Source organism: Molothrus ater, chromosome Z, assembly GCF_012460135.2.
Source record: "Molothrus ater isolate BHLD 08-10-18 breed brown headed cowbird chromosome Z, BPBGC_Mater_1.1, whole genome shotgun sequence".
NCBI classification, from domain to species: Eukaryota; Metazoa; Chordata; class Aves; order Passeriformes; family Icteridae; genus Molothrus; species Molothrus ater.
This window is the reverse complement of record NC_050511.2, coordinates 17,402,855-17,417,093: the sequence shown is the minus strand read 5'-3', so window position 1 is coordinate 17,417,093 and position 14,239 is coordinate 17,402,855. Positions and strand designations below refer to the sequence as shown.

The 14,239-nt window shown below is 39.9% G+C and overlaps 1 protein-coding gene across 2 annotated transcripts in view; it reads left to right on the top strand.

Moving 5' to 3' along the window:
* The first annotated feature begins 2,858 nt into the window (after positions 1-2,858).
* The window catches only part of SLC38A9 (solute carrier family 38 member 9), a 46,649-nt gene continuing 35,268 nt past the window's right edge, over positions 2,859-14,239 (top strand). For both annotated transcript variants that reach the window (XM_036403141.1, XM_036403140.1), the window contains exons 1-2: positions 2,859-3,163; positions 8,020-8,168. In XM_036403141.1, coding sequence (XP_036259034.1) covers positions 8,065-8,168 — 104 coding nt within the window. In that variant the 5' untranslated portion in view covers positions 2,859-3,163; positions 8,020-8,064. The remainder of the gene's footprint in view (positions 3,164-8,019; positions 8,169-14,239) is intronic.

The window sequence follows — 14,239 nt, the reverse complement described above, 5'->3', positions numbered from 1 at the left end:
TTTGTACGTCACTCTCTACTGCCTCCAGATTACTTTCCACTACACTAGGAGAAGCCAAACTATGACATTTTGTGAATCACAAGAAATTACATGGCAATGGTAACTAATTTCTTCACCTCAGAGGATTCTTTGGAGAGCTAAATATTGTTTTCCCCCTATGGCTGCTAACAATTCAATGTAAACCATGGTGTCAGCGTACAAGTTGCACAAGATGTTTACAGACTACCCTCAAGGTAATTTTACCCAACCAGCCCTACTCAAGCAGAGTCATATGCTTGAGCAAAAGCAGAACAAAATATTATCCAGCATATGTAAACAGCATCTTATGCATTACATTCAAAAACAATATGGAGTTGCAGCTAACCAGAAAAACATAGAAGTATTTTATAAAAACTTGTAAGAATTCACCCCAAGTGTGAGTGCAACCCTTTAAAGTGAGGAAGAATAAACCAGCAATCTAAATATCATATTCCTCTCAGAGATGGGCTCCAGATGCTGATAACATGCAGTAAGTAAAGGACCTGCAGTCCTTTCCTTTAACTACTGCCCAAGAATGAAACCAGCAACCTCATGGTCAGAGCAGCTGCAGAAGGGTGACCATAGCACCAAGAACAGGGGAAAGAAGCAAATATCTGCATAAACCCCATTATTGTTTCTTCTTGTGTAACAGTGCTGGACTAATAATGATCTGACACATAGACTAATTTCAACAAATTATTGCCTTAGTTAAATAGGAGATACACTTTCTCTTTGCCAACAAACAAGATTTCGAGTGTAGCATAGATATATGTAAGCATCTATAACTTAAATGCTATCCTGATGTATTATCAGTATATTTCAGAAAGAAACCTGGAGTTTTCTCTAACAAAATCCAACGCCCCTCCAAGTTTGTTACCTATGTGACCATGCTCTCTTTCATCAATGAGGAAGTTTATTAATTCATCTACTGTAATGTTCCATAATGCGTCAATTTTATGAATTTGTGCATATTACAATTATAACTGCAAGTGCAGAGTAAAGTATGACTTGAGGCAGTAAAAAGAAGATTCAACATAGCATAGGATGGAAATTTCTTAGTGCCGGATTTAATACTCCCTTTGTCTTACAGATTTGCCAAGAGCTTCAAAATTAGTTTAGGCTCCCATTTTTCTCCTGTCCAAACATGTAGGAAGAGACACTCTGCCCAGAAGGTAATGTGTCATCAGAAGAGAAAGCCAGAACACAAACACTGCAGGACAGAGACTGAACAGCCTTTTGTGAAGTCAGCTGTGGCAGCAGATTTCATGAGGGAGCAGGATGAATCTACTTCTGCTAGGCTTATAGTTCTTACAATAAAACACTTTTCCTAAGCATAACTCAAGAACTGTAGTGGGTGACCAAGAATGCAATGAAACACAGATCATCTATCTGCTATAATATTAACTTATACAAATGTTTCCCAGCAGAGGACACAGAAGACAGGTCTGCAAGAGTGAGACTAGAAACATGCAATGTGAAGAAAACAGTTCTTTACACACGTCTAGTTTTGTGGGTTTCAGTTTAATTTACTTTCATAGCACCAGTACATGGTGTTAGCATTGCATTTAAAGTTCCTGTGATAGCAGCTGGGCAGACTGCTTGACTCATCGACCAAAATCTTCTAATGGCCAAAGCACAGAATGTACACTTGGATTCTAAGAGTACATCAGACACTAAAGATGATGATGAATTTCCTGGGTACAGAAGTAAGAGTTTTGGTCCCAATGAGCTTGTGTGCAGCTGGATTTCAGGATGATCAGTATTGTTAAGTCTCTGCTGCCTCATTTCCGTCAGCAGTCTGAAATTCAGTTACACAGCAATTTTCTTGCAGAACAGTCCTGCAGTCCAGCTGCTAGCCGTACATTATGTTTTAGACTTTACTTTAGAACAGGAAGTAAAGGGGGTGATTTGTGTGTAGCCTGTTTTGTAATATTGTCACATGGGGAAGCTCTCTCTGCTGTCTTCCTTGCAATTCAGCAGTTTTTCCAAGCATGAACTATAAATATCCCTAGATTCTGGTATTAACCATGGTTTCAACTATGAAAAGGATTATCTCAACATGATTTAAGTAATACCAAATGAAAGAAAGGAAGAAAGGAAGAAAGAAAGAAAGAAAGAAAGAAAGAAAGAAAGAAAGAAAGAAAGAAAGAAAGAAAGAAAGAAAGAAAGAAAGAAAGAAAGAAAGAAAGAAAGAAAGAAAGAAAGAAAGAAACCAAAACAAACAAACAAAAACAAAAACAAAACAAAACAAAAAAAGAAAACAAACCTAACCAACCCAGGATTAAAAATACTGAATTTCTAAAATGTGTTACTGGGCATGCTGTCCTTGTTCAGTCTGCTTAGTGTGCTCTGCTCAGTCTGAAACACTTCTCTGAGCAGGTCAGGGCGCCCTGGATAGAGCACTCCGTAGCCAGTCACGTGAAGACCAGCACAGTTTGTTTTGGCAAGGGTCATGTATGGATTTTGTCACTATACTGACCGCAAAAGCATGCAAGCAAATGAGTGTGTGGGGAGGGGTTTGGTGTTGTTTTGTTTTGTTTTTTTTCCTTTTTGGTGGTGTTTGTTTATTATTAGCGGCATCTCATCAGCCAACACCAGCAAGTGCAAATCTTTTCTTCCCGGCACTCGGCTCACGCTCGTCCGTACGGTGAGGCCCTCGCCTGGCGGCCCGGCTACACCGCCCCGCCGCTTCCTGGGAATCGTAGTCCTGCGCTCCGCAGCGCCTGGGCGGCTTCCCCGGCGCAGCCGCTGCAGGAACTACGCGGCCCGGCACGCCCGGAGCCCCGGCACGCTCCGGAGCCGCCGCCGCGCTTCCTGTGGCCGCGGTGGGAGCGCCGCGCTGCCGGGGCCGAGCCGCGTCAGGCGGGACGGCGGCGGCGGCGCCCGGGCGGGGCAGCTCGGCGGGAGCGGCCCTTTGGGATCTCGGGACGTGAGGCGGCTCCGGAGCGCGGGGAGGCGGCGCCGCCGGGTCCCCCTCCGTGTCCTCCGCCGGGTCCCCCCCGTCCGCCCGGCTCGGGGGCACGACCTGCGGGGCGGAGGGGCCGGGAGGAGCCGCGCCGGCCGCAGGCACTGACCAGCCTCAGGGCATCGACCGGCCACGCCGTGTTCTGGGGAACGCGGGCAGATCCTCAGAGCGGGGGCGGAGGTAAAGGAACATCATGGGAGATTTTCGGGAGGTCCGTGAAGCAGGGGAGTGTTTACATCGGTTTTCACGGGCCTGAGGGAGAACCCGTTAAGTTAAAAACAAAAATTGTGTTTGAAATGTAAGTTAGCCTAAGGTGATAGTGTTTCGTTTCTCTAAGTATTTATCTGCAGTGCCCACAAATATATAAATATACGAACTTTATCCGTCGAAGACAAATCTAGTTGAACATGCTGGTTCTTTTTAATTTTACTTAGATTTATCATTTGGCATTGACCATGTACCTGTTCGTTCAGTCAGAGCTGCATTAAAGCTCAGCAGAGGTTCAGCTTGTGTATTCAAAAGTCTTTTTTTTCCTCAAAAACTTGCTGACTTACGTTGCTTATACAGTTTTAATCGTCTTTAACCTTCTCAGTTGCAGGAGAGTATGGACAAGCTGAGGTGTCTATAAGGTGCCACAAGAGGCGGCACCTTATTAAGGAGCTCTCCCCGTTTTAAGGAGCTCTTAATATATGCTTCTACTTTCATGACTGATGTAGCATTCTTCAGTCCATTCTGACTGAGGATTCGCTCCCGGAACTGAGGAACTGTGCTGTCCTGTGTTGAAGTTCTCCTCTTTCAGTGTAGACTGCTTATTTCTCATATGTGCACAGCCTGCAGCTTGCTTGAGTATTATGCCTTGAACTGTATCCTGCTCAGAATTTAAGAGAAGACCAGATTACTCCGAGTGGCACTTTAAAAAAATAATTTCTGTGTTTGAACTAAATACTTTGATTAGCAGATTCTGGTATTTAAACCATGAGTGTGAGGTGCTTTTTAGAAATAATAACTTTTAATAATAAATGAAGTATAAATAGCTCTCAGTGCTTCAGCTGCTGTTTGTACAGCACCATGGTAGCATGGTGGAGGCTGTGGGAGTTGCTATCCTTTCAGCCTTTCTCCTCCTGCCCACTGTGGGTGGTTCTCTGATAAATACCAGCTAAGCACAGTCCATGCTTATGTGATGGTTGAGATGATTGACTAACTGAACACAGTTTTGTTCCTGCCAGAGTAAACCTGTTTGCTAGCTCTCTTGCATGGCCTGGGCTGTAACTCTGAATGATCTGTCTCATCTTAAAATTTCGTCACACACATGTAAAACTCACAAGTAAGTCTCTTAAGACTGCCTTGATTATTACCACTTGCATATTGTATCCTCTCAAAGAGCTAAAATGACCAAGATACAATAATTTCTCCAAGATACAATAAACTCCTGTTGTTAAATTCACAGTGGAAGCCAGCTAATACGGTTTTGCTATCCAGTGCTAACATTATTAGATCACAGGCAACAGTGAGGTTTCTAAATCTGCCATATCCTTGTCTTCACTTCTTCGTGATTTTAGACTTTGAAACCAGGTTGAGAGAACCTGAAGACAGGGAAAGCAGAAGCTCATAGGGCTGAGCCAGTGAGGATTAAAGGTCCAGATTACCATCTAAAGGTCATGTGGAGTGTAGCCCAGAATGAGACTGGGGAAAAATAACTTGCATAGACTTAGATGTTGCTTCACAGTTTATGACCAGCAACAGGAAACCTGGATTATTAAATTCTGACCCGCCTGTGTCCTTTTCCTGCCCTTCTGATGGTAATGCTTCAGTTTGCAGAACAACAGAATGTTCTGTAGGCATAGATAAAGGAGAGATTAACCTGGCTGATTCTTCATTTTGCTTTTCTGCTTACTGTTGTCCTTTAAACTGTACTGGCTCCAGCTCCAATCTTCACATGTGTCATAGCTGCATCTATTTGTAGAGTAGCCAGTTTGCTGGTCATAAGCTTGCTGGTCATGAACTCAATTGTTATCAACAATAGGTACTTAAAAAATAAGCTGTCTTTGCAGACCCAGCTTCTAATTGACCATAATGAGTCAAGTGACCACCAGCTCCACAAGCCTCAAGTCATGCTGTCAAGCCAAATTTAGTGCATGATATATTTGGGAAGAATTATTTTTCTTCACAGATTACTATAAAATCTGCGTTCTTTCTCTACAGCAGTAGTGCAGAAAAAATCAAACTGGTGATCACTGTTGTCAGCATTTATGAGGCTGACTCGTAAAGCACAAGTATTAACAGGCTTTAAGGAAGGCATGTGCATTTGATATCTGCCTAATCTGTCTCACAAACCATGGTCTGTGGAAGGAAGGGATATCTATACTGTGGTCTTGTGGAAGATTCTGGCTAAAACCACTGACTATTCGGGATTTGAATTTATTTCAATTTTCAGTTCAGACATTAGGAATTAAAATTTTTATCTGCAATTTTATGGCTAGATATGAAGTGTGATTTAAATTCTCAAGAGAGATGCAAAATGCAGAAAAAGTGAGGAGGATCATGTTTGACACCTAGGTTTGTCTGTTCATAAAATGAACACAGGTTGTTCAGTTGAGAATAGAATAGAATAGAATAGAATAGAATAGAATAGAATAGAATAGAATAGAATAGAATAGAATAGAATAAGGTAATAACATATCTTAATTGGAGTGGCAGCAGACTGGGTGGATGCCTGTAGCAGTGTGTGAAATCTCCACGGCCTGTGTTTTTGTTTCAGAATTATTTAGCTGTTGCAGGAAGCTCATGGGAACCAGGGTAAATTTTATCTGGAAGGGCATCAGTAGGGAGAAAGCAGAAAGACTAGAGCTGCAGAAAAATAAGAGGAGGCAGTAGAAAAGAAGTGTGTAAAAGGGTATCTATAAAGAGAGTTTGGAGAGGAACACCATGTCACATGAAAAGAAGTAAAAATATTGGTGTGAACTCTTTGTAAGTAGTGCTTAGTAAAGGTGGGTTGGGAAAACAAATTTTGACAATGTATAGGAGGGACAGAAAATTAAAAAAAAACATGAGGAGCAGAAATCCATTTGCTAAGCATTAGCAGAGGAGCTGAGAAGGATGATAGCATGCTTAGCTGGGGCCAAGGAGCCAGAAGCAGTATTGTGGATAAGAAGGACTTCAGGGTAAAGAATCAAAACTGATGTTTTTTAAAAGGCTGGATGGCAAAAGAGAGAAAGTATGTTAGGGGTGATAAGAGGATCCCATGGAAAGCGTCTGAAAAAGATAGAGGAATAAAGCTTTAGGGAGTGTAACAGGAAAAACTAAGTGTAGGAGAAAGTATGCTGTCAGCTGGTGCAAGTAAGTATCTTAAGACTGCCTTGATTATTACCACTTGCATATTGTATCCTCTCAAAGAGCTAAAATGACCAAGATACAATAATTTCTTTAAACTCAAAATCATGCCTTTAAACTTAGTAACTGTTTGAATCTCTTGTTGCGAATGTTGAAACTACGGGGAATCTGGAGGAATCTGTTAGCACTGCAAGATGAAATGGCTTCTATGGCACTATCCCCTCCCTTGCACAGGCATACAAGTGTAGAGATTACATCCCCCAAACTCCACACTGATGTGGGTTGAAAGGAAAAGAAGGAATGGCTAATTTTCATCTGTGTCAGTCCTCCTTGTCCAGTTCAGTATGAGATTGCATAAACACCATTGAGCTGTCAAAGCAGGACTTGAAATTTCAGCACAATTTTCATAAATTGGGTCCTTTAGTGATCTCCTCCCCTTGAGAGCGGAGAGCTATTACCTGTGTCTGTCTTCTAAAAAGCACTTCCTTGGCAGGTTGAGCCAATCTTAATGCTTCTGCAGTTCCTGCCACAATGTACATCAGTGTTTTCCCATGCATCCTGCAGCAGTTTTTTCAACCCAGGGGAGTAGATATGGTTGAAAACCGATAATTTTTGTTTTTCATCCTCTCCTTCAGATTCTTTGTTTTGTTTTGGTTTTTTTTGCCAGGGGTATTAGCAGGATAAGGTAATGGAAGACGATTGACAGTATGCGTCTAGGAAGGGATAGAACTGTGTCTGCTTAACTTGGGTTGGTGTGATTTCCGAGATTGGGCCTTTATGGTGTATTTCTGTGAGGATGCAGAAGGATCATACACACCTTATTCTTTCTATCTTTTTCCATTGCCATTCTGGGTTTCAAACAGCCAGCACTACCCCTCCTTGTCTTGTGCCAGCTCTGGTTATCATCTGTCTTTCCATCAGCCTAACATTTTAAAGCATTCTGAAAGATGGAAGAACAGATACTTCTACCATTGTTGTTTGAAAGTGTCCTGGCTTTTGACGTTTTTGTTTGAAGGAGTCCTTCCTGAGGAATTCTTCAGGAGATAGCAGAAATGAGAGCTGTTAAGCTCATTATGTTTGTTGAGCTGCGCAAAGACCACAGAAAGTTCCATGTGAGGCCTGTAATTCAATCTGAGTAGAAATCCATTAGTTTAAAAGTGATCTGCTCCCCACTCTCTTGCCAGGAGTGGTTTAAATGCATATAATAGTTGTTATTAATGCATTATTAAACCATTTATTACCTTTTATTCGAAAGACCTGGGCACAGGAGACTGCAATAATCTGATCCTTATTATGGGAAATGTGCTGGAACTGGAATAAACTGCAAATGTGTCTGCTGCAAAGTTTGAAGTAATTTAGTGAATCAGTAGGCTCTTATAACTGACAGATTGTTCTCAGCAGTGCCATTACACATTAGAAATACAGCTCCTTCAGAAATTTATATTTAATTCATACTGCCTTGTTGTGGTGCTAAAAGAGATTAAGGGCTGGATAGAGTGTTTTAAAAAAATACTGTCCCCACTGTACATACCTCATGATATTTGCATTATGGAATGAGAATTCTCAAGTGGCACGTTGAAGTTATTTACTGGTGATTTTCAGCCCAGGAGCTTATGAAATCATGGGACTCTACCAGTGTTAAATTCATAGCAGGGACATAGTTTTGCTTAACTCAGTGGATTCATTTCTTTTTTTCCTTTTTTCAGGCTAAAGTAACTGACAGAATCTAAAAGGAGACATATTCACCAAATATGGAAGAGGATACCAAACCTATCTTGGTTCCTGTGGGAGGTGATGAAAGCAATTATGGAATCATGAATATACAGTTTAATCCAGAAGACTATAAGTGCAAAAGGTATGAGGAAAGATGAACCTACAGAATTACTGTGAGGCAAAGAGTTGTTTAATCTTTGTTTTTGACAAAAGAATCCTACAAAGACAGAAGATTAAAGTTTGGAAGCCAGGATCTCTGTGCAAACAGTTCCTACTTTGTCACTATATGACAGTATTTTATTTCCAAGCAATGGGTGAACAGATGTTCTTACTATGTTTTTTTTTATAAGGATAAGGTTTTTCTATTACCATCATTTCAGAGAGAGTTCTCCATTAAGAACTCATTGTGAGGCTTTTAAAGTGCTCTTCAAACATGGAACAGCATATATGTGCATAGTGGAACATGATTTTTTTAATTTAGAACGGCTAGCTGAAATGTTGAGACTATGCAAGAAAGTTTGCCCGATGTTGCTGTCAGTATGTGTAGATGGTGCTGTATGCATTCTGCAGGTGATGCTGGAAAAATACATTATTTGCTAGTACCAAGTGAGCTGAGTGACCTTTACTGCCTTTTAAGAAAAACAGTGTAGTGCTTTCTGAGAGTGAGCAAATGTGAAAAATGTGTCAGTCAGTCCAGCATTATTGCTGTGCCTTCAAAAATAGTAACTCTGGCTAAATTGTTATTTTACATGTTTTCTTAAGAGTTTAACAAAGGGGTTTGGAATGAAGGACTTCCTGTGCTGCAGTTAAGATTTTTTGTGGGCTGGTTGTAGAACCAAAACTGAGATCAGAATGGGACCTGCCCTCCTAATACTAGCTGAAGGCATCAGCTTTCCATTTTTAGGTGAAGGAATAGCACTGTAGCACCTCTTGGACCAATTTATGGTTAATTTTTTCCTATTTGCATCCATCATATTTCAGTAAAGCAGTTTTCCTGAAAGAACTGAAGATGGCACTGTTGCATACAAAATCCTGTTGTCAGCGGCTGCTTCAGCAAAAAAAAAGTTCTTGAGGATAGTGCTTTGATGCTGTTGGCCTCCAGCTTTGGAAAGCTGTGAGAGCCTATGAACATCTCTTCTCTGCAAGTAAAGGAAGGAGGATAAGGGTCTAAGTGAATCCAGGGGAGCAAAGGGAGCACGGGTCTAGGAGCATACAGAATTATGTTTATAAAGGCGAGGAAACGGTAGAGTACTTGCAGGTGGCAAAGGCAACTGTGAATGAACATAAATTAAATCTTTCTCTTTTTGTGGAATATCCGATCCCTTCCTGTCATAAGAAGACTGCTAATTTGTATGTATGATTTTCGGGAGCAAATCAAACATAAATTGTTTTGGAGGAAGTATGTGTTCTGTTTGAGGAGCAGTGGGTTTCAGGTGTTGTGATGATGCAGTAGTAATAAGAGAGGTTTTTTGAAACACCTAAATGCTAAGACTCACTTTTCCAAGTGAGGTTAGGTATTGTTTCCATATTGTGTGGTTGGGTTTTTTCCCTGTGATTTCTCAAGTCTGGAGACTCAACTTCATAAAAGGTCATAGCCTGTGGCATTTAGTTCCCTTACTAAAAGCAGAAGTGTGTACTGGGATTGTCTGCCCACATTCACAGCCTCCAGTTCTGCAGATCTGCCTAAATGTCCTTATTGCTCCTCTCTTGAATTCTTTCTCCCATTTTCCACGACCTAGCCTTTTTGCCTTCCAGGTATGCAGAGACACAAGGATAAAGGGCAGGAAGCCTGGGATATCAGAAAGGCCTGGAAATAATAGATGGGTCAAACAAGCTTGAAGTTCACTTCTGTACTAGAACAGCCAGCCCCCACACTTTAAAAGAAGAAATAAGGAAGAAGAGACCATTGGAGTCTGTGTCAGTCGTGGTCAGAGGAAGTGGACAGTTTGAAGGGCTTCTTCATTAAACCTTCAGGAATAGTGGCTCCTGGGAATGAGAATTGTTAGGCATTAAAGTATTCAGTAGCGAAAATGCAGCAGTACAATGCAGTGTGTTTTTGCTCTTACTTTGTTCCTGTTTTTTAACTTGGTATTCAGAAACTAGATCTCAAGTGAATGCTTTGTAGCTTTGCTTTGATTGAGATAGCTCTTCAAGTGTTGTGTGTGATTTGTAGTAATTACCGTTTGTCTCTCTTAGTGCTGTTCTATACTTCTGTTGGGGTTGTTTGACATTTGAGGAATTTGCATAGTTATCTGATTTTCTTAACAGCTTGGAAGATTTGGGATTTTTGAAAGGAATGCTTTTCAGTGTTTACATAAGAACAATAAGCTAATTGTTTTTTAGTGTTGTAAATTACTTTGTGTAGTATTGTTTTGTGAGTTTGAGGGAAATATAAAGCCACTTTTAATCCTTTTAAAGAGAATGTTATTGCTCTTCTTTCTTCACCGTATTCAGTGTATTTTTCCCATTTTGTAGCTCCCTTTAAAAACTAGAATATCATTCCTGCATTGGCTTATTGGTGATTATTGTATGGAAAAAAGGGTGTTTCTTGTTTTCTTCAAACTGCTTTTTAAATCTGTTAATTCTCAACAGATACTGCAGTTGTCAGTCAGGAATACTTGAACCTTCAAAGAAGCAATTGATGTTTTGTGCTGGTTCTTTTGCATATGAAAAACTTGACAATGCCTCCTGCTAAAGAGGGATCAAGCATTCTGCCTTTTTTCCTATTCGCTTTTGAAATCCCACAGGTTATCCGGAATGTAGGAGACATCAGTAAATGAAATTAAACAGCTGTAAATTAAACGGTGTCTGTAGGTGGCAGAGAAGCCTTTTTAATGCAAAAGTGGTTTATTCCCTTTTTTTTTTAAGTTCTTTTAATGTAGGAGAAGGTCGGCAACCTGGGCAAATCTATCGTTTCTGCATTCATTATGCCTTTACCACTGCACACCAACGTGATCATTTTACACCATTGCTTGCTTTCCCTGATTTTCTCTGTTTTTCTATTTTGCCAACATTTTTGTGAATTCCTAGTAATACTTCTATTAATTGGAAAGAATTGTGAGCTTAATTAAGAACCTTCATATTTCTTGGTAAGTGACGAGTAAAATAGCTTTTGTCTGTTACAGGGAAGAGGAATTGTGATTGAAGTGTGGTGTGGTAAAGCTTATGATTCCTAATTTGTTAAAATGTGCAAGCCATGGCATTATGCTTCAAAAGGTTATTTTAGTTTCTGCATCTAACATTTTAAGAAACTTGTGTTTCTCATGCTATAATTACTATAATGGTGATATAAATGCAGAAAAAATTAGGAAAAGTGTGTTGCAAAGAGAATGAAGATCTTACAAAATAACTGTAAGCACACTGTTTTAATATTTCAGTAAATTCAGACAGCTTAGAAAGTAAAAACCAAGTCACTTGTGGAATTCTTTGTTACAGATTTCCTTAAGAGAAGCACACAGATATCTGTAATCACAGAGGATCCTGAGTTGGAACAGGCCCACATGGATCCTCATATCCCACTCCTGGCCTTTCACAGGACACCCCCAAGAACCAGATCATATACCTGAGACTGTTGTCCAAATGCTTCTTGAACTCTGACAAGCTTGGTACCATGGCCAGTTCCCTAGAGAGCCTGTTCCAGTGCCTGGTGTTCCTATCCAGATATGTAGTTGCCAATTATGAAATAGCTACCTATTCTTATTACTTCTCCTTTCCTTAGTTTCCCATACAGTGAATCAGTTTTTTTTCCTTAGTTTGTCTTGTGCCATTTGCAGCATTCCTACAATAATTTGGTAACTCAGTAAGGCAATAAAGCTGTACAAACTTTGTAGCTTTATTTCTCTGTAACAATCTTATTGCATCCCTAAAAAGTAAATGATTGATGTGGGGTGTCAAAAAATCTCTGCAGTAAGCTAAAGTGGCTCCTTGTGGTCTGTTTGGGGGAAAGAAATTGTAAAGCATCCTGTAAAGATGGTTTTCCATATTTGTTTAAAAATTAAAGCTTGTCTAAAGTCATTAATACTGTCATGTAGAGCTAAAAGACATAATGGTACAAAAAATTCTATTATACTGTAATAGCTGAATACTTACCATGTTTTTGATCAGATCTCAAGAACCAGTTGTTTGATGTTTAAAAATCCTTCAGCAAAGGTACTTGAAAAGTAGTATTATTTAGTCTGAAAGTTCTTGAGGTATGTGTTAGTATTACTCCTTCATTGCCCTACAAGATGTAGTACATTGCTGATAATTACATAAGATGAATGTAGTACCCTTTTACAAAATTTTACGTAGCTGACTAGCGTTCTTGTTATGCTGTTCCCTCTAGCCCTCCAAATCCAGCACTTGAACTTTGCTTATCACAAGGGAGCAATGTTAATCATGAGCATCTCTTTTCATTTTCTTGCTTACAAAATTGCTACTGAAGTTAAAAATGTGAGGAAGTTTTGACAGAAGCACTCTTCTTTCTTTTCCTGCACCAGCTCTAGAGAATTAACTGTCCCTTTGTGAGAGCAAGAGAAGATGAGTGTAGCTGTGGGTTTTCTGGGAATGTTTTCTGAAAAATACACCTGCCAGGTGTAATGTATGGAAGATGTGGACCTCCTGCATGAGGTCCTGCAAGTTGTCCATTCTCATGGTCCTGTGGAAAACAGCTCTGTTTTACTGGTGTTTGCCCTCGTAAAAGAGCACTGTTTTTCTGGCTAGCTGCTGAAACAGTAATTGTAATTGTGTCTTTTAGTGTGTATGAAATTCAAGGGCTGTTACAGTTTATTTCAGTGTATTGTTTCACATCATAATCACAGTCGTGTAATCTCTCCCCTTCCCCCAGATCACATTGTCCAACATTCTTTTCATAAGCATTTTGCCATGTGAGAGATAGGCTATAATTGCTCGTTTAAATCAGACTTTTTTACAGGAATGTGTTGTAGCTGCTAATACTTGTATATGCTTGCTAATACTTGCTGATACTTGCCTGCTAGACATAAGGTCCCTAAATGTAAAAAATATAAAAATAAAAAATATATCCCAAATTATATCCTACCTGCTTTGGGCTTTGAAAATCTCAGTCTTTGAGAACTTCTTTGAGTCCCTGAGAGAGCTTCTCAGACTCCCATTTGAGTATGGCCTACAACCATTCTTTAGTATGGGTATTGCTGGGAGCAATACCGTGACCTTCATCCTGAACAGGATGCTACCCTCTCCTAGTGGAGGTCAGGGTAGGTAAGTAGCAGGCCTCCCAGCCTGCTCACACAGATTCTAAGTCTGATTGATGTTTCCAGAGAGATCTGCAAATAACATAAAATTGATTGGTGGTCAGTATGTTTTAGCAGTCACTTGCTCAGCAGGGCTAGTGGTGCAGTGGTACCCTGGAAGAAATCAAATGAAGTGGTGCTCTACATAATTTTCATTCTCAACAGATGCACAGTAGCAGGGATCAAGAGGGGAAGTAGCCAAAGTACTGGCAACAATAAACCCCTCTAGTCAGGAAGCAGGAGCAATAGGTACATACAATTTCATAGGGATTGTTTAATTTTATTCTCCTCACCCATAGATTAGATTCTGGATCATACCATTTTGTTTTGTGCTAGACCGTAAGTTGCTTGTTTAATCCAGATTCTGTTCATAATACTGAAGAAGATGAAATGTCATTCTTTAAACAATTTCTTACCTACAGATAGGTTTGTACTACGCATAATTTATTTTCTTTATATTTGTTTGGTCATTGACAACACGGCTTTCCCCACAAAATAGGATGTTGTATTCATGTTTTCTGTTACTTTAATTTTAAAATCATCCTTGGATTTCACCTGCATTGCTTTAGAAAATAATCTCTGACTGTCTTATACTCTGGAAGAATTTTCTTTAACATCTGTGCTAGGAATTGTTGAACACCATTTTGAAAGAAATCTTTGTCACAGATCTGCCTACTCACTTTTAACCAAAATGTGGACTTTGTCTCACTGTAACCTTTCCACAGTTGCAGTGGAAGTTCATGGGGATATACTAATAATATTAAATGGAGATGAGGAAGGAGAGGAAGGTCTTCACACTATGCAGTTGCTGTATAATTAGCAAAACACTTAAGTGTTCTAAATATAGTGCATGTCAGCAATCCAAAAAGAAAACAGCAGCGAGCTGACTAGAGGTGCGGCAGCATTTAAACAAGTTTATACAAGTTACTTTTCATGTTTTCATGACTACAGTCTTTATTTTACA